The sequence below is a fragment of the Miscanthus floridulus genome, chromosome 9, assembly GCF_019320115.1.
Source record: "Miscanthus floridulus cultivar M001 chromosome 9, ASM1932011v1, whole genome shotgun sequence".
In the NCBI taxonomy this organism is placed as follows: domain Eukaryota; kingdom Viridiplantae; phylum Streptophyta; class Magnoliopsida; order Poales; family Poaceae; genus Miscanthus; species Miscanthus floridulus.
The window spans coordinates 135,148,515-135,169,717 of NC_089588.1; the positions used below are offsets into that span (position 1 = coordinate 135,148,515).

Here is a 21,203-nt window from a genome sequence, read left to right on the forward strand (position 1 = left end):
CGTTGTGGGTGTCTGGGTTATAAGGTGTAATTTGAAAGAAAAAAAAAACATACGAGTCTCTTCTTTTTTGACACGAGCAACATTCCCAAGCGTCCGATGGGCTGGGCTGCGTGCCCCGTACAGTTTAGCAGAATGTCGCAGTTCACAACTCATAAGCCGTTACAAACTCTCCTAAAAAAATACAAGCCGTTACAAACACTCCTCCGAACATCACAGAACAAATGGCAAGCACTATTTCTTCAGAATCTCTTTTTGTTTTGTTTAGTGTTTTCTTTTCACGATATTGAGGTGGAGCGCAATGGTTGTCTTCATAATTTTAGCAATGTTCACTCACATCTGCCTTTTCCTTCTTCTACCCACAATCCGGTAAAATACCGGTACTCGATTTCATAAGAGTCGAATAGAAAGGTGGGCTATCTTGACTCTTGAACCTGAGAGGCCTTCTTCAATGTATTTGGCAGTTTTCATAATTTAAGGGACGTAGCCCTTTTTCTCAGTCAAAATAAAATAAGTTAGATGCTGTTTTCCCAATGGTTAATGTAAACATGAGATTGTTGGTGTTAGTACGTGCAAGAGAGATGAACTTTGGTGAAGGTAAACAATGGGGTTGCTTGATTGCACAAAATTGAGTCTACGTTCCATTGTTTACCCAGACATTCCAGAAGTCAGTCTACCATTACATTTACATAGTCATTCTAACGACATTGTTTTGCTACAATCTGCATGTTCCAGAGCTGAACGTTTGTACCATATTCATGCCTTCGAGATTTTGTTGCGCCCATACTATGGAATATGGATCAGAGGGAGAAAGCAACAGTTTAGTCAATAAATTTTCTCACACTTTACCAACAGAGCTCCAGACATCCACGAACCATATATCCCCCTGTTAGTTGCTCCATGCTTTTTCTACACCTCAAAACAAATGGATGCATATACTTACACTGGATTACTGAATACGAGCTAGTTCATGAACATCTCAGCCCATTCAGGTTCTTGAAGCAGGCAATTGCCACCGCCTCAATAAAATCAGTGTTAGAGCTGACTTGTGGCAAGCATTTAGGGAGGCTTCATGCCCTGCCATAGACAACAAACAGTTGACATTTTATAATTTCCACATTTGCTAGCCAGTACATTGATTCTAAGTGTGCGTTGTCTTAACAAAGATCATGCTTCTATTTTCTGAAAAGCGAAAACAAAAGAAGAGAGGTACCTGGAGGCCGTGATTTAGTTAGGCAGCTATAACCATTCTGCTAGGGGTTCCTGGGCTCTGCGTTCTACTATGAGCAGATTTACCTACCAAGGACAAATGAAATGAAGTAAAGAGTTTTAGTAACCACACAGTTTAAGGAAACAACAAATTCATAGTACGGGTAAAAGATGGGACACATCAATTGAAGAAACTTCATGGGTACTAGACTTCCAATCAATATGAATCCTACAAAAGTTGATACCAAAACGATACTACTTGTGCTGCTAATCACAGCTATACTAATATTTGGTTTCACCAAAGCTAGCAGTATATTAATTCATTTTCCCAATTTCACTGATCTCAAAACTTCCTTTGCTTGTTTGTTTTAATTATTAAAATATCTATTCAACTAAAATTGTTGAGGTTATGTGCATCAGTATTTTCTCACCTCGTTTGTCTGGCCGCCTTCTGCTACGCCACAATAACCGAATAGGAGTGCCTGGAAATCCAGCATCTGACCGGAGTTTCTTTTCCATGTAACGGCGGTATGTATCAGGGAAGAGCTTCGCATCATTTACAAATAAAACAAATGTTGGTGGACCAATGGCAGCCTACAAATTAGCAATAACTTTCGGTCAGATCCAGAAGAATGCACAAGTGAGTTTAATGATATTAGTTTTGAAATATATCTGAAAGCAGTAAAAAGATTTCGAATCGCTAGCTTGAAAAGTTGAAATCTTCTCTACTGAGCTTCTAGTTATTTCTAGATACTGTTGTTCCTTTATGGTTGAATTAACAAGATATATAGGCCGATGAGCTGGATCAATTGTTATATTGGAATTATTTAAGAGAAATTCCTATAATTTTCATCTGAATATAACAAATCTTAGAAATACCATTAGAAATAATCTTTGATTCTTCCTGTACCACTCCTTTTCAAATGGTTGCCTTTATTTGCACAACCCAACTCAAAATCTCACAAGCTGCCACAACATGGACACCTCTCTCCTGTTTTAAATTAATTAAAAAGTTGCTCACTGTGGGGATCTCCCCCACAGTCTTTTCGGTAAAAAAAAAAAACATGGACACCTCGGTGGTGGGCCTGTGCCCTGTAGTCACACATTGCGTTCTCCCAAGATGCCCTTGCGACCTACAAACCATGGTCGGTAATATTACCGAGCACCATCTACCACCATGGCTTGTCTGACATGCATTGATGTTTCCTAGAGCCTCTGCCTCCAATAAGTTTCCCTAAAGAAGTAACCTCATCTACCTTTATCAACAACCACGAAAAGGAAGCTGGAAGAGGAGGAAGTGGTATCGTCTTCAGAGGAAAGTAACCTCCTTATCCTGTTCTATATGCAGGTAACTCTTTAAAAATTCATTGGGCAGATCTGCAACATTTTGGTCTATGAATCCTTGTCTGATACAACATATAGAGAGAAGAGCCATGATATGTGAACCCAGAAAGGGAAAGACCATTTTTTGTTAGGAAAAACTAAAAAGTTTTCAGATCTTAACAGTTGAGCCTAGAGGAGCTGGCAGCAATGCAAAACAGAGGTGTTCATTAGGAAAAAGTGTCACTGAAAAAGATTTAATTTTCAGCGGCATTTCAGGGATCTAATTATCTTTGGGTGGCAAAAGAAAGATGGTTCCTATATCTTCAAATACTCAGACATGTTTTGAGGATTCTTGTTTGATTGTTTTGTCAGCAAGCTGGGAACTGTAAACTTGATGGTAGAAAAAAATGAAGTAGCGGCAATTTCATCTTGTATTATGAAGATGGTATCATATACACAGTAGCTTATTAAAAACAAGTTTGTTCTCTTGAGAACGAAGTTAGGAAGTTACCTGTGTTGTATAATAGACACGACCTCTTTTGCCACCTCTTGTTCTTGGAGGTGGTTTGAATGCTATAGCTTCTCTAATAACTTGATTAAGAATGGAGGTGCCGAGTCTTCTAGACCTTTCCTTCTCAACCAAAGCAGCAGCAGAAATTATCCTGAAGACAATTTAGTACAGCATATTATAGAATATGAACACAGGGAGCGATATCTTGGGAAGCTAACCATCATAAAGGGGTTATACAAAGCAGGTGTTTATAGATCACAGGTAACAGTAATGTGCAACTAAGAATGTTGAGGGGAAACAAAAGTTATCAGATTTAACAAAAATTTCACAAGTCTAAAAGAAACAGAGATACAGGTAGATTAGGGTATATGAAAATGAAGAGTTTACTTTTCAACACTGGCGCCACTAGTCGCAGAACAGTAGACAATAGGTGCCCAATCAAGTATGCGAAGCTTTTCTCTTACATCTTGTTCATAATGTGTTGTACTCTCATGGTTCTTGTTTGGGATTGTATCCCATTTGTTCACAACAATGACACAAGCCTTTCCTTCTTTCTCAATCCTCTCTGCAATTTTGTAATCCTTGATACAACAAGAGTTCATTGTGTTAAAATGAACATACAAGACAATCATGTCTCTTCGTGGGTCTAAATATACATGTGTTCGTAGTTAACATACCTGCTCTGTAACACAGGACATTGCTTCAATAACAAGGGCAACCACATCAGAGCGCCGAATTGCTCGAAATGAGCGCTTTACCGAAAGTGATTCTGTTGTGCTGCCAGCAGAAATAACTGCTGCCCTGCGCCGGATCCCAGCAGTATCAATGAGTTTGTACTTCTGCAGCATATTTGAGCAAATTATTGTTATATTCCTGTGAAAGAATCAAGCTTTCTAAGTCACAATTTTATTCTGTTAAGTGACCATAATTAGTGTGGTCAATGGAACATTGTAAAAGCAATAGAATTAATTAAACATTAACAGAAGTGTTGGGAACAGACCTCCCCATCTGCTGTAGTAAACTCAGTGTCAATGGCATCACGTGTTGTCCCACTAACTGGGCTCACAATTGTTCTATCTTCTCCAACCAAAGCATTTAGAATGCTACTTTTCCCCACATTTGGTCTTCCCACAATGGCAATAGCAGGAACCTTATTTTTCTCTTCTTCAACTGCTTCCAATCCCTGCAATACCCATGAGTTACTTTAGCTATGAAATTGACAAAGTATTAAAGTATCTTCACATAGAAAATAAAAAGGAAAGAAAAGTCAGATATTCAAGAGTTTTAAAGATATAAATTTCTGAAGCAAGGTTAAGGCTTAGTCAAATAGGACAATTCCTCACAAGCCAATGGGTAAAACCTAAATCCGTAATATGTCACTCTCAGTTAGTGTGGGGGTCCCACATGTCGTAGGCACATGAATAGCATATGACTCTATGAGGGAGTATGAGTTTTTCCGTTTGCATATAAGAAAATTCCCTTGATATACTTGATAAATCCATGTGGGGTTTCCACTCTGGTGCATTTTCTACTTTCTAGAAGCTTTATCTTGTTTTCCGATATTGTGGGATTAAGCTAATCAGCACACCGAACAGTACCAAGCCTTCAATTATTCTAAAATCTTCTATATCAATTAGCCTTTTAGTAAGTAACTATACTTGTTTTGCTTCGATTGTCAAGTGCCATGTAGCTGCGCCACTATGGTCATATTGTCCAATCTTTATTCATAAATATTTCATTAGCATTCAGTCATTAACAGAAAAAAGCATTAAGCAACAAGTGTTTGGGTAAACCAATTTCCATACCTCAAATTTTCTCAGCTCTGAACACACCTGGTCAAGGAGATCTCCAGTTCCTGTGCCAGTAATAGCAGAAATTGGCAGAGGAGAAAACCTAGCAGGAAACAGCAGAAAGATGAGATGAGCAGCTTGGCTGACTAATGGGCAGTAAAAGAAAAGGCAAACCATCAACAAAATACAGATGTCCCTGTTAATATGTCCAGTTGCTTTAAAATCACAGCACAATTGGAGAATTGCGTACAATAGATTCTAGAAACATTTTGACCTTAGAGGGTGTTCAAATGAGCTTACGATGTTAAATTCTCGAAACAGTTTATTTCTGATTCATAATTTACATGAAACAACAGCTACTAGTAAGTATTTTTACTTTTTCCATGCGTGTTGTTTGGCTTTTGTACTTGAGCAGTGCTGCAATAAGCCATATCTAGTGTCATGTTTTAACTACGATTATTGTACAAAGTATCACATAAAAGAACCCATACATTATTGTACATATTTTGAAATGAATAGAAAACAATACGTCATTTTAGAGAGGCAGAAATATGCTCACCCTAGTGACCAAAAGTCTAATGCTTGCATTTGCCCTTTCCGTGGGGATTCACACTTATTGACAGCAAGTATAACACACTTGTCAGAGTAGTTGCGTCGTAACCAATCAGAAATCTCTATATCAGCTGCCACAAGACCAGCCTGAAATATGTTTTCACACCATTATCCTAAAACTTACATAAGAAATTATAGATCAACAATATCTGGTCAAAAAATGTTTAAGGGAAGTATTAGAAGTAGATCTATTTAAGGTCGATGTGAATTCAAATATTAAGCAACCACTTCCAGAACTGAAAAGAAAAGGTAATTGCCTAAACCTGCCTGACCATCCACGATGAATAGTATGACGGATGCTTCATCAACAGCTGCAACTGCTTGTTTTTCAATCATTGATGGCATCCTTGCAATAGCAGCTTCTCTAGTAGCGAGAGGAATCCCATCCATACCAACAGTAGTGGTGACAGCAAGTTCTTCCATCACACCTGCTTGAGACTTCGACAAAGTAATTACCCCACCAGTATCAATAACCATAAACTCCTGATCACCCCAATAAGATCGTCCATACAAGCGATCCCTTGTCACACCAGGTTCATCAACAACTATAGCCCTATTGCCCTGAAAGAAATCATAATTCAGTTTACTTCTGCATTCTGGTCTGAAAGTTGTATGGTGATCAATAATGCAGGCACTACTCTGAGCAATGATTGACATACTCCGACAAGACGATTGAACAGCGCAGATTTACCAACATTCGGCCTCCCAATAATTGCCACCTTCGGAAGAAGATTATCTGGAATCTGAATCATGTATAGGCCAGTTACATCAAAGGAATACTTTTTCAGGATTTGAGTTCTTCATTCAGTAGAACAGCAATGTATATATACTGACATGTTTAGACACAGATGTCTTATCCCTGATGTTTCTTCGTTTCTCCCTGACATCATCATCTGAAATGTAATTATTGTATGGATTACTGAAAAATGAACTAGTGCACAAAACAGTGGCTCTTATGAAAAACAGACAGAACATTTCACTCTAAAGGTTCTGTAACAATAGGAGGCCAAACAGGGATTGTGATTTCGATGCTACTGTAATCAGAAACAGGACGAGCCGCGTCTCACGAGGAACTCACCGATGTGGAGCTCCCGAGCGAGGCGTTTCGCGAGGTCGGCGGCGGCGCCGCGGGCCTCCTCCTCCATCGCCTCCACGTCCATCTCCTCCTCATCTTCATCCACCTCCCACTCCTCCTCCTCCTCCTCCTCTTCGCCGTCGTATTCGTACTCCTCCTCCTCTTCATCGAACTGGTAATCAGCAGAGATTTTCTGCGCGGCTGAAGCGCGGAGTCCAGCGCCGCAGCGGCGTGCGGGCGCGGGGAAGGAGAGGAGCAGCGGGCGCGGGCGCGGCGCGGAGGCGGCGGGCGGGGACCTGTGGTGGAGCGGGCGGGAATGACGAGGCGCCAGGGTTTTGGAGGGTAGGCGAGGGGGGTGTGAGGAGGAGGCGGAGGAGAAGGGCGCCATGGCGGCCATGGCGCTGCGGCTGGCGGCGGCGGCGGCGGCGGGGAGCAGAGCAGCGCAAGCAGTGTGCGCGGGCGGGCGGATAAGGGAGTGAATGCGAATTGGGCGTGCCGTTATTAACGGACGGCAGGTAGGGTGAGCATGGCAGGTGGGGCCGGGATGTCAGGAAATAAGGGAGATGGGACCCAATCGAGGAGTGGCTGAGTTGTCTGTCTTCTGTCGTAGAGAAAGATGCGATTCTGGTGCCGTGTTTAGAAGAGCCATGATTTGTTCTTAAAAAATCCAAATTTATTAGCTTTCGTACATTTTTTTTTTAAAAACCGAACCGGCAGGAGTTCGAAGTTCGAGCAAAAAATTTTGGATCCAATCAAACACGTATGTATTATCTTGTGCTCAAGTATATCGTCGAATAGCGAACCAATTTAATTGTGATTTGTCAGCAATGCATGCAAGAAAACAGATAATTAAAGGGTTTTACGCAGCTGTTTATTCCACGGCGTATAAGCGCGTGTTTAGTTTTCACCCTAACTTCCAAAAAAAGTGCTACAGTACCCATCACATCGAATCTTGCGGTACGTGCATGGAGCATTAAATGTAGACGAAAAAAAACTAATTGCACAGTTTGGTTGGAAATTGCGAGACGAACGTTTTGAGCCTAATTAGTCCACGATTGAACACTATTTGTCAAATAAAAACGAAAGTGCTATAGTAGCCCAAATTCCAAAGTTTGGGCAACTAAACACGCGCTAAATTAATTAAAAGTTTTGCGCAGCTGTTTATTCGGCGGCGTAAAGGGATTCGGTGCAAGAGGTATAGAGTGGCTATACATGTTAGGTGTTTTCATATGGTTTTATGTAGATTATTAACTTATGGAGCGCATATACATTTTAGCTTTAGAAGTTAAGTTACTACGCCCAACCAAAAAATACTTGATTGATATTGATTATTCAAATTTTAGCTTCGATTATATATTGAACCAGTCTACAGTTCTTCTCATCTCGGTGCAGGGTAGTATAGCACGTTGTACAGTTTTTTTAGATTAATTAGGAGTTTGGTTAACGTCAACCCTCGCAAAGGGTACACATGCTGGCATGCATAATAATGGTGTACATGGTGCATTATCTTGTCTTGTATTCTTGTTTAGGTTAACAAATAAATACGCTTCCTCAGTGACAATATAGGACATGTTTTTGGAATGTAGGAATTTGCATAGGAATTTTACAGGAATCAATTCAACTTATTAGAAAAAAATGTGTGATTATGGAACAAAAAAAGTCCCAACTTTAAAATGGGGCCTAAAGTGTAACTCCCTCCGTCCAGAAAAGAATATAATTCTAGCACAGTATCATGGTTTAGTATCTTAAGTTTGATCAATTATAGATAAAAAGTATCAACATTTATGATATCAAATTAATATCAATAGATTGATTACGAAATGTATTTTCATAATAAATTATTTTGGAGCAAAAAATGTGAATAGTATTCACTAGAAATTTAATCCAACATGAACTACTTTTACTGGCACGCAACCCGTAGTTGTATTCTTTTCTAGACGAATGGAGTACTTGTCATTGTCAAGGAAAAAAACAGTTGATTAAATCTAGGGGCTAAAGTTTAGGAGTGTCACATCGAATGTCACATGGGAGTGTTCGGATAGTAATAATAAAACAAATTACACAAGTCCTCAGTAATCCGCGAGACGAATTTATTATGCTTAATTAATCAGTCATTAGCACATGTTTCCTGTAGCACCACATTGTCAAATCATGGACTAATTAGGTTTAAAAATTTATCTCGCAAATTAGTCGCAATCTGTGCAATTAGTTTTTTTAATCTATATTTAATACTCTATGCATGTGTCAAACATCCGATGTGATAAGGACTAAAATTTAGGAAGAAGAACTAAACAAGGCCGGTGGTGTTTAAATCCAAGCGTTAAAGTTTAGGGGTGTCACAGGGGAGTGTTTGGATAGTAATAATAAAACAAATTACACAAGTCCTCAGTAATCCATGAAACGAATTTATTTGGCCTAATTAATCAATCATTAGCACATGTTTACGTAACACCACATTGTCAAATTATGGACTAATTAGGCTTAAAAATTCGTCTCACAAATTAGTCGCAATCTATGTAATTAATTATTTTTTAGTCTATATTTAGGGCGCATTTGGCCGGGCTCCCGCCGGCTTTGGCTCCCACACCGTAGCGCAACTATAGCGCGCAGGAGCTGGAGCCGGAGGAGAAAAAAAAACGAGCATCTCCGGCTCTGACGTTGTCAGTGAGAGAGGAAAGGATGAGAGAGAAAAACGACTTCGATGAACAGTATCACTACAGAAGATGAACAGAAGAGGAGTCAGATGAGCCGGAGCCGCTCGGAGCCCAGCCAAACGGGCTCTTAATACTCTATGCTTGTGTCCACTAAACTTTAGAGGAGGCGCCGGAAGAAACAGTTGAACGGTCCTGACATATTGTGCTGGGATAGATGTGACGGCCTTGGTGTTCAGCATCACATCAGAGCAGATCGAGAAACTGGAATCATGTCATGGCCTGGGACTATAGTGCAATCACAGTTGCAAATGCAGTGATTCATTTGGGTACAAATGCATCCCATAATAGTCTCGACATATACACAATATAATATCAAAGCTGGCACATGACTGATTGCAGTAACAGATGGATGAGACGACATATAGATGATATACCCAAAAAAAAAACAGAGTATTACGTACTAGAACCACTACTTCCTCTAGCGACCGGGAGGATCCTGACGATGGCCGTCGTCGTCATCCACCTTCCCGTCGGCGTACACAAGAACCTCCTCAGGATTCCCTCCTCAGGATCTTGATAAGCGACTTGATCGCGGCCTCGCCGTCTCGGAGTTTGGGGAACGCGTGGAACAAGGATTCGGAGACGCGGGGCGGCTTTATCGGAGGAAGCCTCTGCTGCCTGTTGATGTGTAATCGTCCGACGCCTTGGCCACCTTCTCCTTCGCCGCCGCCATCTCCGACGACATCCTGCACGCCCGCACGTCGGCAGCCGAGGGGTCTAACGCGGGTCGCGACTCGCGAGGTCGTTTGTTTATTTGGCGGAGCCTGCGGGCCGGCCGGCCGGTCGTGTTGGCCCACAACAGTTCACGCAGCAGGAGCCAGGTTCTCCTCTATCATTCGCACCATCCGGCCCATCTTGTGAGAGAGGGCATCGATGGCCGTAGACGTGCGTGGGATCGATAAATCAGAGGTGTGGATGTTGGTGAAGCCATAGTGTTGGAAATCACAAGTCGATCCATCCACACGATGCCAACCAGCACGATGAACAATTATAAATTAGGGCTGAACTGAATTTGTGGTGGATTTGAGGCTTCTTGATACCAATTATCACGGTTCCAGACAGGCAAATCTCAACAATATGGATAGTTGGTAGTTGGGGGATACAATCTCTAAAGAGCTCGATGGAACTTAGATCCGGATGCTGAAATGGAACTCGTCCAATCACATACAAAAGCACAAATTTGAATCCGTTTCAACTTGTTTCAAAAGGGTGCACGGGAATACAAGGTAAACCTTAAATTACGCTTTCCCAATGAGAACACGTAAGACGTGGACACGTTGCATTATTCAAGCAAGTACTGTAAGCAACAAACAGTTGAACGGTTTGGATCTTGTCCTGGCATTGGATTGGAAGTCACAGCATTGGTGGTTATTAACAGGTAAACATCACGTCACATCACACAAGGAAGCTCTGAGCTTAGATGAACCTCCACACTAGCTCGACAACGACACTCGATCGAGAATATGGATGGCTGATGATCTACCTCCGTTGTACAACTACCTGTGAGGTGTGTCAATTAGTAGCTCGCATGAATACAGCTTGGACAAAGATTAATGCGCCGTCCAGCTTATAAGTCCTTCATAAAACGTTTTTAAAACCTTTTAAAACGTTGAGCAAAGCTTTGCTTCGACTATGGACACCCGCGCGCGGCCCAGCGTAATGAGCAATGGATGCTTTGCTTTAAAACGTTGAGCAGCAATGCTTTTAAAAAATTCCTGCGGGGTTCTAAACGGATCCAACAAAAAATTCAGGTGGTTAATTTGGTTCCAGCTGGTCATCCATGTGAGTATATGACAATCGATCAGTAGAGGTCAGCACGTGAGAAGTGGGAACTGCATATATATATCATGGGCATGATTGGTTCTCTGGCTCCAGCCCGGCCAGGCTCCACGGGGCCAAGTTGAACATGTTTGGTTGTCTGAACACGCCTCCTAGCCAGGCCTCCGTAAGCCAAACCGCCCTCTTAGCCAGGCTTCACAACACGGAAGAGGGTCATTTTTCTGGGGCCGGGCTTGGGCCAGCTCCTGCAGAGACTCCCGTCACCCCCTCGCGCAGCGCCCACCGTCGAACGGAGCTCAGAGGCGGAGCGAATCGCGCAGCTCCCATCGAGGCGGAGATCAGAGTTGGCGCTTGAGAAGCGGGACAGCTCAGGCTTGGGCCAGCGATCGAAGCAGGGGAGAACCGGCGCGGCCGATTCCGACCGGTGGGGCATGCGGCCGGCAGCAAGGATGGGCGGCAGCTTCTCCGTGGGCCGCGAGTCCAGCGCCCACATGAGGAGCTCCTCCTCGGCGCCGATGCGGCACGAGTTGAAGCCAGACCGCCCGCGCCTACGTCGTGTACATGTCGAGGTAGCCTCGGATGATGAAGAGTAGGCCGTGCCGCTGTACCTGTCGGAGATGGCGCCGGCCCGGCTCCGTGACGTGCTCAGCAACGGGTTCCAGCTCAGGGGCGGGTCGGGTGGTGGCTCCTCACCCTCGCTAATACTGGAGACCGATTCGCTCTCCTGCTTTGATTCCTCGTGGCTGATTTGCTCCCCTGCTTCGATTCCTTGTACCACTCTGAGCTCCACCTCGCTCGACGTGCGCCACGACATGGAGGCATTGGCCCGCTTCTCAGGCGGCAACTAGTGCAGCGGCGATGCTCGAACGTATGGGTGCGCGTTCCCGAAGGTGGCGCTCACCAACTGTTCGACAAATTGTCTCACAAGTGGTAACTTACCTATACAAGAAAAATGTGACACTATCCAAGCCAAACTAATCAACCAAACACACTAGTTGCTACCCAGGCTTAGATAGCACATGCAACTAAACAAGCCCAACTTAGCTTGCCAGGGGCAAGCTTCGACTAGCCTGCCTTATTTCCTAGCCAGACTAGAAGTAAGCCAGAAAATCAAACACACCGTGGAGGCCTATGCCTGGTGGCTGCTGGGGGTGGGGGGGGGGGGGGGGGGGGGGGGGTGGCTTTCATTCAAGTCATCCTCCAACTTTAGCTGTGAGCTGCTCAGCTGCGGCTCACCAACAAATAGCAGCCCAAATTGATGCGCAAATGAAGGCAACATTCACTCACCTGTCTGGAGTCACCTCCGTTTTCCTGACCAATGGAAGACCCCTGGGTCTGTTTCCTCCATCTGTTGGTTAAAACGTGCATCCAACCTGGATGTCAGTGTCCGTGGCAAATACTAGTAGCAGATACATAAAAAACATCCACTCGTACCAGCATTTCACTTTTCTAAACCAGCGGAAAAAAATATATTATAAGGAAGCTGCCTAAATCTCCCTAGAACAAGTCAACGTAGAGCCAATTGCACCATACGTCCATTTACTTTTATTTGTGTGTTACATGGGTCTATAAATTTGCAAAAATGTAGTTTGGGGTCCCCAAACTTTTTAGCCAAGGGGCTGGTTGCAATTTTTCACGCCACGTTGGAGGCTGACCGTTACACGTGCACGTAGGATGTATATACGGCGTGTTTGGATGATGGCATTAGAAATTTGCTTGGCTCGGACAGCAATCCTAGGCACCCGATTTCAGATGTGTCGGGGCAGGATCAAGCTATCTGGCCGCAACTCTCAGGCCCGAGTGGCAACCAAACACAGCCCATACTCTATGGACTTCTCGGAAACAAATAAAAAATAAAGAAATTCTAAAGGATGAAATCATATATAGAGAGAAACTTCCTATGAACCCAATTGGAACAACTGAATGGGTCCTTACAAATCCTTTGAAATTCCTATAGAATGTCTTGTTTCATAGAAATTTTATCAAGAGGTTAAACTTCGGGTGAAATTTCTCTTTGTGCCACTCTCTTATCGAATTCCTACGTTTTTCTCACGATTCATGCAAACGTTCAATTTCACAATTTTCTGTATTTTCTCGACCCATAGGATTCGAGGTTTTAGAGCATTTCTGTTCCTATGTTTTCTACTATATGTACCAAAAGATTACTCACATTGAGGGAATGCAAAGTTCTGTTTCCAGCATTGTAACAATTGAATGAGTATCTCGCATCATCTAAATTCATGCACTCTGACAAACAAGAAGGCCTAGCAGTACGTAATGATTCGTATGTAAACCAAGAGTGGAAACAACTGTGTACCAAACTAGAAACGCACAACTTTACTGATATAGATTATTTGTTTGAGAAAATAAAATGCAATGGATTAGGAGCACACGTTACGGTTCTGGCGGTGCCTGCTGACCACAACATGGACAGAGTTCTACACGTCTCGTCAAGCGTCCTGTTCACTTGGCTGATAAGTCATGGCTGAAAGTAATCGTTGGCTGATTTATTGTAAGAGAAAAACACTATAATTTTGCTTTCATAAGACGTTGTTTAACCGAATTTGGCACATCACGTAGCAGAAGAGATGCCCTCTTTTTTGTTTTTTCTGTACCATAGTTTTCTACTGTAGTTCAACTCATGAAACAATTTCCACGCTTCTAGTGCAAGTAGGTACATAAAAATTTCAAATAATGCAACGCTACTACGTACCACCGCATTTTATTCTACAGAAACTTTTCCTTCAGTGAACTGTCGAAAAACGTGTAGATTGCCATTGTCCCGTGGCTCAACACGATTTAATCCTGGTGACCATGTGTATGCTTTGAAAAAAAAAGATAGGTGGGTTATTAACTTGGCAAAGACTTCAATACGGCTGGCTGTATTTTCCGGCCGCCGCATGCCTACCTTCCCAATCTCCCACCCTAGCACTGCTCGCCGCAAGTGGTGGGTTCCATCACACTGTTCATCTTCCCCAACACACATGCCCGTGCCCGTCACACTTCCTTCTTGCCTGACTCCGGCGGGATTAGAAGAGAAAGGGTTTGGGGGAGGGAGAGAGGAAGGTCGGATGGTGGTTGGAATGGCGACATGGCGGTTTAGGGGCTTTGGCGGGCGTGTTAGGCCATGGCCGCAGAGCTCCGGCAAAATCCTAGCACGTCGCGGTGGGACGGTGGGAGGCGGCGGGAAGAGGGGCACGGAAGAGGAGGAGGGGCGCCGGAGAGAGAGCTAGTGGCACGAGGAAGAAGGCAGCCGTACGCGTCGCCTAACACACACGGTCGTCCGTTTTTTAGCCATGTCCTATTAACTTTAAAAAAAATCAATGAAATTAATGGGGATTGTTAGGATCGATGTGTGTACCTCTGTGACCGTAGGATCGGGTAAGCTCCTCGCCTTTCTCTGTTGCAGCGCATCAGCAGTGTTGACGCCGGTGCTGTCGGTGTAGAAGGTGTCCAGCGCCGCGGAGACGATCACCAATGGCCCGGTGTAGATCCAGTGGCGCTGTGGTGACCCTGCATAGGTGCGACGGCGGTGGTTGGGGCACATCCCGTCGCTGACAGCACGGTCTTTAGATCGGTTTAGGGTTACTGTAGGTGGGTGTGGCGGCTCACGGTCAACCTCGTAGTCCGAGCCCTCACCCCCACCTTCCTTTTATGTGTGCTATGCGACAGAGGCCCACCAACCGGATTAGGGTTGGGCTCCCCCGATCAGAGAGCAGAGATAAGGGCCCAATAGGCCGTTGGGCCTATTGGTGGAGATCAACTAATATTCTCTCCCTTGATCTCATTCCATCTTTCACTTTCATATCATTTACTTTTGTTCATTCCATTACAGATTAGCTCATAGAGCATGTCTCATCGTCACGGTCCATTGCCGATAGACTTAACAGCTACAACTCACTACTCTGTTCTAAAATAGATACTTATCTTTGGGCCTTCTTTTGTCCAGGAATATTTTAGGCTTTCCCTTAAACCCAAGCTAGCTACATGTTCTCTGAACACCATGTCCTCTGAACATGTTGGGTGGTAAGCCTTTTGTAGGCGGATCCACGAGCATCCTTTCTGTTCTTATATGCTCAAGACTTATGAATTGATCCCAGACTTTATCTTTCACAACATAATACTCTATGTCAACGTGTTTGGCAGCACCACTTGACTTATGTTGTGAGCATACTGTACTGCCAGATTATAGTCGTAGTATGACTTTAAGTGGTCTATAGATGTCGTCAACCACCTTCAAACCAGGTATGAACTTCGTTAGTTAGTTCACCTGCCCGTTGCCTCATAACACGCTACAAACTGTCATACATTGTGGACGATGTAGTGACAGTTTGCTTTGAGCTTTTCTATGAAATAGCTCCCCTTTGCGAGATGATAGAAAATTCACGTCTGGATATGTATTCACTCTCGCATAATCAGAATATGAATATCCCACCATGTGGAGTGAATCAGATCTTCTATATGTCATTATGAGGCCTTTCGTTCCTTGCAAATAATGCAAGACTTTCTTTACTAATTTCAGTGTTTTATTCCAGAATTGCTCTGGAATCTACCAAGTAAAACCTGGTAACAAATGCCAAGTCAGGGTGCGTACATACTTGAGCATGTTGCAAGCTTCCGACAGCTGAAGCATATGAAACCACTTTTACTTTATCGATTGAGCTCATATTGGTTCCTAGGGTATTGAAAATCCCTATATCTGTCGCCCTTGACTATAGGAGCAGGTGAGGAACTACATTTTGTGCATACTGAATTACTTTCTTTAAAATTCTTTCTATGTATGCCTTTTGTGACAATCCTTATACCCTTTTTCTTCTATCTCGGTGAATCTCGATCCCTAGAACGAATGAGTCTTCGTCAAGATCTTTCATATCAAGTTTTGAGGACAAAACTTCTTTGTCTCCTGTAGTAGACTGACATCACTACTAGCAAGTAAGATATCATCCACATACAGGACAAGGAAGATAAACTTCCTATTCTTAAACTTTGTATAGACACAATTGTCCTCTACATTCTCTTTTTAAAACCCAAAATTCTTTATTGACTGATCAAACTTCAAGTACCACTGTCTTGAAGCTTGCTTTAATCCATAAATGGATTTCTTTAGGCGGCATCCCATTCATTATTTTCCTTCCATGACAAAACCTTTCAGTTGTGCCATGTAACCATTTTCCTCCAAGTCTCTGTTGAGAAATGCCGTTTTTACATCCATCTGATGTAATTCTCAATTGTAATGTGCCACTAATGCCATTATGATTTTGAAGAAAACTTTACATGAGACTGGAGAAAATGTCTCATTGTAATCAATCCCTTCTTTTTACATAAAGCCTTTTGCCACAAGTCATGCTTTATATGTTTCTATATTCTCTTGAGAGTCAAGTTTTGTTCTGTAGATCCATTTACAGCCTACTGTTTTGGCTCCTTTAGGAATTATTTCCAAGTCCCAAACTCTATTGGCATTCATCGATTTCATTTCATCTTCCATGGCCTCGAGCCACTTTGATGAATGATCACTTCTCATGGCTTCTTCAAATGAGGTGGGATCATCCTCCATTTGAAATTCCTTAGTGTAATACACTTCATAATCAACAGAAATAGCTGATTTTCTAACTCTTTGAGACCTTCTAGGGGCCTCCACATTTGGCACATCTACTATTTGAGGCTGTTGTTGCTCCCCCTTATGTGTGGCAATAGGTTCTATAGGATCCTGAAGAACATGTTTCTCATTTTTATTCATTGTTGCCACATGTGGAATAACAACAGGTGCTGACACCATAGTATCTTGCACTATCGGTGCAGCGATAGCATATAGTGAGAAAATTGGCTCATGAATCATTGGAGTGGGCGCTTACACCCACTTCACTTCAAGGTCAATTTCTCGAGCTACCATGCTCCCCCTCATCAATTCATCCTCTAGGAAGACAGTGTGTCTCGTTTCCACAAACTTTGTGTGTCTCTCTGGACAGTAGAAAACGAAAACCTTTTGACTTTTCTAGGTAGCCAAATAAATGGCAACTTACTGTTTTGGGATCTAACTTCCCTATGTTTGGGTTAAATATTTTAGCCTCAGCAGGGCTCCCCCCCACACACGCAAGTGGTTTAGTGAGGGTACTCTTTCTGTCCACAACTCATACGGTGTTTTGGGCACCGACTTTCTTGATACTCTATTGAGAATATGAATGGCGGTTTTAACGCCTCCATTCATAGGCTCAACTATATTCTACTGAGGTTCGTCCGGTGTAGAATACTAGGCTACTATGCCATTCTATTAGGGTATGCCGACCGTAGTACTCCCCTATGGTCAGACCTGACTGTCTTTGTCTTTAAATTATGTTGGATTTCAACTTTTGCCTTAAATATCTACATTTATCCAATGCTCCTATTCTTTCTTTGATTGGATAAATGTAGACATAACGGGAGTAATCATCTGTGAATGTTATGAACGAATCATTACCATCCACACTCTTTATAGGAAACTGACCACAGATGTCTGTGTGAATAATCTGTAGAATTCCTGCGCTTCGTTTGTCATCTTTTCTTAATTCTTTTTACATACTTTACTTTTATGCATTCTCTGCATTGTTCTTAATCTGAGAGCTCTAATGAAGAATATCATTCTTAACTAGTCTTTCTATTCTCCCCCTCGAAATATGGCCTGAACGACAGTGCCATAATTTCGACAATGCATCGTGAGCTCTCTTATGCCACCATTATCAGAGTAACACTCTGTCACCAGCTGCTTTATCAGCTAGGTAGCATATGTCTTTGAAGAGCCAGTGAACTGACTCTTTATTCTATTGAGGTACTCGGTGACCGTGTCACACTCTGGGATTGAGCCCACAATTGCAGGTTCAATCATGTTCTTTATCATAGCTAAACATTTCTTGTTGGCAGTGACACACTTCCTATGTTCAACAGTCATAGGACATCTTTTGGGATTCAAAATCCCTTTCTTTAGTTGCCCAAATGGCATCATTCTCTTTTTGTCTCCCTCACCGGTGCCACAATCTCAGTGGAACACGGTGAGGTGACTACCCAGTCCACCTTAGACAAGATGAAAACCAGGTCAAAACTTTTCTTAACATAAAAATAACACCATTTGCATGCCTTGATTCCAACGTTGGTCAAAAACAAAACATACAATTATTCTTATACACTAATTCTACATCACCGTTGGGCAGAAATAGAATTAATGCATAAATCTTTAACTTTATCAACTTTTCTTATACACTAATTCTACATCACCGTTGGACAGAAGTAGAAATAATGCATAAATCATTAACATTATCAACTTTTCTTATACACTAATTCTACATCACCGTTGGGCAGAAGTAGAATCAATGCATAAATCATTAAAATTACGATATTGTTATTAACAACGTTGGTCAGAAAATAACAACATCATAATCATATCAAAACTCTTTTTCTCCAATTAAATACCACATTGGTTCAAAATAACTGGAGAATCAACAATTTCTTTAGCAGCAGAAAAACTTTCTTTTCTCCAATTAAATATCACGTTGGTACAAATTAACTGGAGAATAAACAATTTCTTTGGCTATGGAAAAACTCTCTTGTCCTTGAATTTTACCCACGGGGAAAATTGCTTTTTCTATTTCCATTAATCCATTAATCAATTTCCAGGAAATAAACATTTACTGGAAAAACTTTCCTATTCTCCAGTTAAATATCACGTCTGTTCAAAATCACTGGAGAATGTACTTACTCAATTTCTTGAATTTTACCCACAGGGAAAAATTACTTTTCTATTTTTCTTTTGAGCCAATTTGCATATTCAATTTCCCAGAAAAAGTAAAAAAAATAAAACTGGGCTCTTGCTCTTTACTGTTTCGGCCTGAAACGGCCCACGGCCCACAGCCGCACGCGCCTTCCCGCGCGTTCACCCGCGCCCAGGCCGCAACCTGGGCCTGGGCCGGGAAAGTGGCCTCACGCCCTCGCCCGCCTGGGCCGAAAGGCGGCCCAGTTGATCTGCGCCGTTCGTTCTGCATCCGACAGCTGCGCGTTCGTTTCGGGCGGTATAAAAACCGACGCCGCGCTGGTGCCCGAAACCCTAGCTCATTTCAGCGTTTGCTTTCTCTCTCTTCTTCGCCGCTCTCTCCTCTCTCTACCTTGCTCTCTCTTCTCAGCCGAGCACAACCGAGCGAGCGAGAGCGAGCGAAGGCATCCATGGCACCGCCGGCGGCCCCCTCGCGCAGCGTGCGCGCTCCCCAGCGGGTGAGCACGTCGCCGTCGAGCGGCTTGGCCACGGTGACCCCTTTGCCGAGCCCGGCTCAGTCTTCTTCTCCCGCTCCGGCAAAAGGCCGGTTCGATTTTCTGTTTTTTTTTATTTCTTTTCTTTTCGTTTGTTCACCCGAAAAGGGGATCTAGGGTTAGGGTTCGATTCCAGCCCTTGTTCTTCTTCCCTTCTTCTTTTCGAGTTTAACCTGATTTGGGGTACTAGGGTTAGGGTTTCATTTTCTTTTGATTTCTTTTCCTTTTCGGAGTTCATCCGAATCTCTTCCCTTCTTCCCCTTTTTCTTTCTCCGATTTGGATTGATCTCTGTTTTCTGAACCGAAGGTGGGGATTAGGGTTCGGGTTCATGTGCTGACCCCTGTTCTTTTCTTTCCTTCCTTCCTTTTCTTTGATTTCTTCTCTTTTGGATTCAAGATCGAGATGGGGATACTTTCTAGGTACTGTTTCTCTTCCCCGTTGAAGGCTTTTACTTGTTTAGGGTTCGTGAACCCGTTTGGTTCTTTTCTCCTTTTCTCTGATCCAAAGATGGATCTCTTCTGTTCTTGCCGTGCGTCGGTGTAGAACAGCGGTGCTATCATCTTTTCCCCCCACGCGGTGGCGGTGGTTTTTCTTTCTTCTTTTACCCGGTTAGGGTTAGGGATACAGAGGCAACCTAGCTCTAGTACCATTGTTAGGATCGATGTGTGTACCTCTGTGACCGTAGGATCGGGTAAGCTCCTCGCCTTTCTCTGTTGCAGCGCATCAGCAGTGTTGACGTCGATGCTGTCGGTGTAGAAGGCGTCCAGCGCCGCAGAGACGATCACCAGTGGCCCGGTGTAGATCCAGTGGCGCTGTGGTGACCCTGCATAGGTGCGACGGCGGTGGTTTGGGCACATCCCGTCGCTGGCAGCATGATCTTTAGATCGGTTTAGGGTTACTGTAGGTGGGTGTGGCGGCTCACGGTCAACCTCATAGTCCGAGCCCTCACCCTCACCTTCCTTTTATGTGTGCTGTACGACAGGGGCCCACCAACCGGATTAGGGTTGGGCTCCCCTGATCAGGGAGCAGAGATAAGGGCCCAATAGGTCGTTGGGCCTATTGGTGGAGATCAACTAACAGGGATCACATTGCACCATTATTAATCACCATTCTTCTGAAGCAGAGGTTCTTTCATGGTTCTACGTTACCAAAGTAAAAACGAAAAATGGGAGTCTCCGTTGTGAGCTAGAGGCGCTCTGCCTGTTCTTCTCCCTTCCCTTCCCTTTCCTAGCAACCCCAACATCCAGATCCCCTCCGGCACACCCGGTGGCGACTCATCTTGCGGCATTCAGGGTCATGCCTCTGGAGCCTTTAGCCTGGTGGCCTTGCCCTGAGCCGGCACTGTCCGAATCCAATTCTAGACCACCGGATCTAGGCACTGCTTGCCTGCGAGCGTCTACTGTAGACCAGCGACGATGTTGGCCCGCCGGTGGAGGCCAGGAGGCGAGCGGTGGTTTTTGGAGCAAGCCTTCAGCTCGTTCGGTTGGCTGGTTCATATCGTTGCTGGTTCGTGAGGAAGTACTGCTGGCTGGTTTGTGTGAGAGAAAAATACTATTCTGACTGGTTTGTTGTTTCGCTTGGGATTCCTTTCGGTTCTCCTGTACTCCAGGGTGGGTCCCAGCTACTGTGCTGTGGGGCCTGCAATTGCTACGTGCTCCACATGCAGCTGGTTCTGCTGTCCTTCTCGGCTCTGTTGTTGGCTAAAAAAACAGCTATTGTCGATGCTGATTTGCTATGAGAGAAAACATTATTGTTTTGCTAAAATGGTACGACTGATAAGTTTAAGAAAACAGGGCCAAGCCAGGGCCTCTACGTCTCTGTTGTTGGCTAGAAAAATAGCTATTGTTGATGCTGATTTACTATGAGAGAAAAACATTATTGTTTTGCTAAAATAGTACGACTGATAAGTTTAAGAAAACAG

At 43.5% G+C, this 21,203-nt stretch overlaps 1 protein-coding gene across 2 annotated transcripts; it reads right to left on the reverse strand.

Annotated features, from left to right (window-relative positions):
- Nucleotides 1–357: 357 nt before the first annotated feature.
- On the reverse strand, nt 358–6,966 carry LOC136483014 (uncharacterized). Of its 2 annotated transcripts, XM_066480143.1 has the most exons (13): nt 6,521–6,966; nt 6,277–6,335; nt 6,102–6,185; nt 5,710–6,003; nt 5,390–5,529; nt 4,846–4,933; nt 4,041–4,223; nt 3,718–3,879; nt 3,428–3,621; nt 3,041–3,191; nt 1,638–1,800; nt 1,211–1,293; nt 358–1,074 (listed from the first exon to the last, which is right to left on the reverse strand). In XM_066480143.1, exons 1-12 carry the CDS (start codon nt 6,912–6,914, stop codon nt 1,229–1,231), a joined length of 1,977 nt encoding a protein of 658 aa, XP_066336240.1. In that variant the 5' UTR covers nt 6,915–6,966; the 3' UTR covers nt 358–1,074; nt 1,211–1,228. The 2 variants fall into 2 exon arrangements, 1 of the variants encoding a protein (XP_066336240.1); XR_010765280.1 differs by lacking the exons at nt 358–1,074; nt 1,211–1,293 and having other exon boundaries at nt 1,666–1,800; nt 3,505–3,621.
- Nucleotides 6,967–21,203: the final 14,237 nt, after the last annotated feature.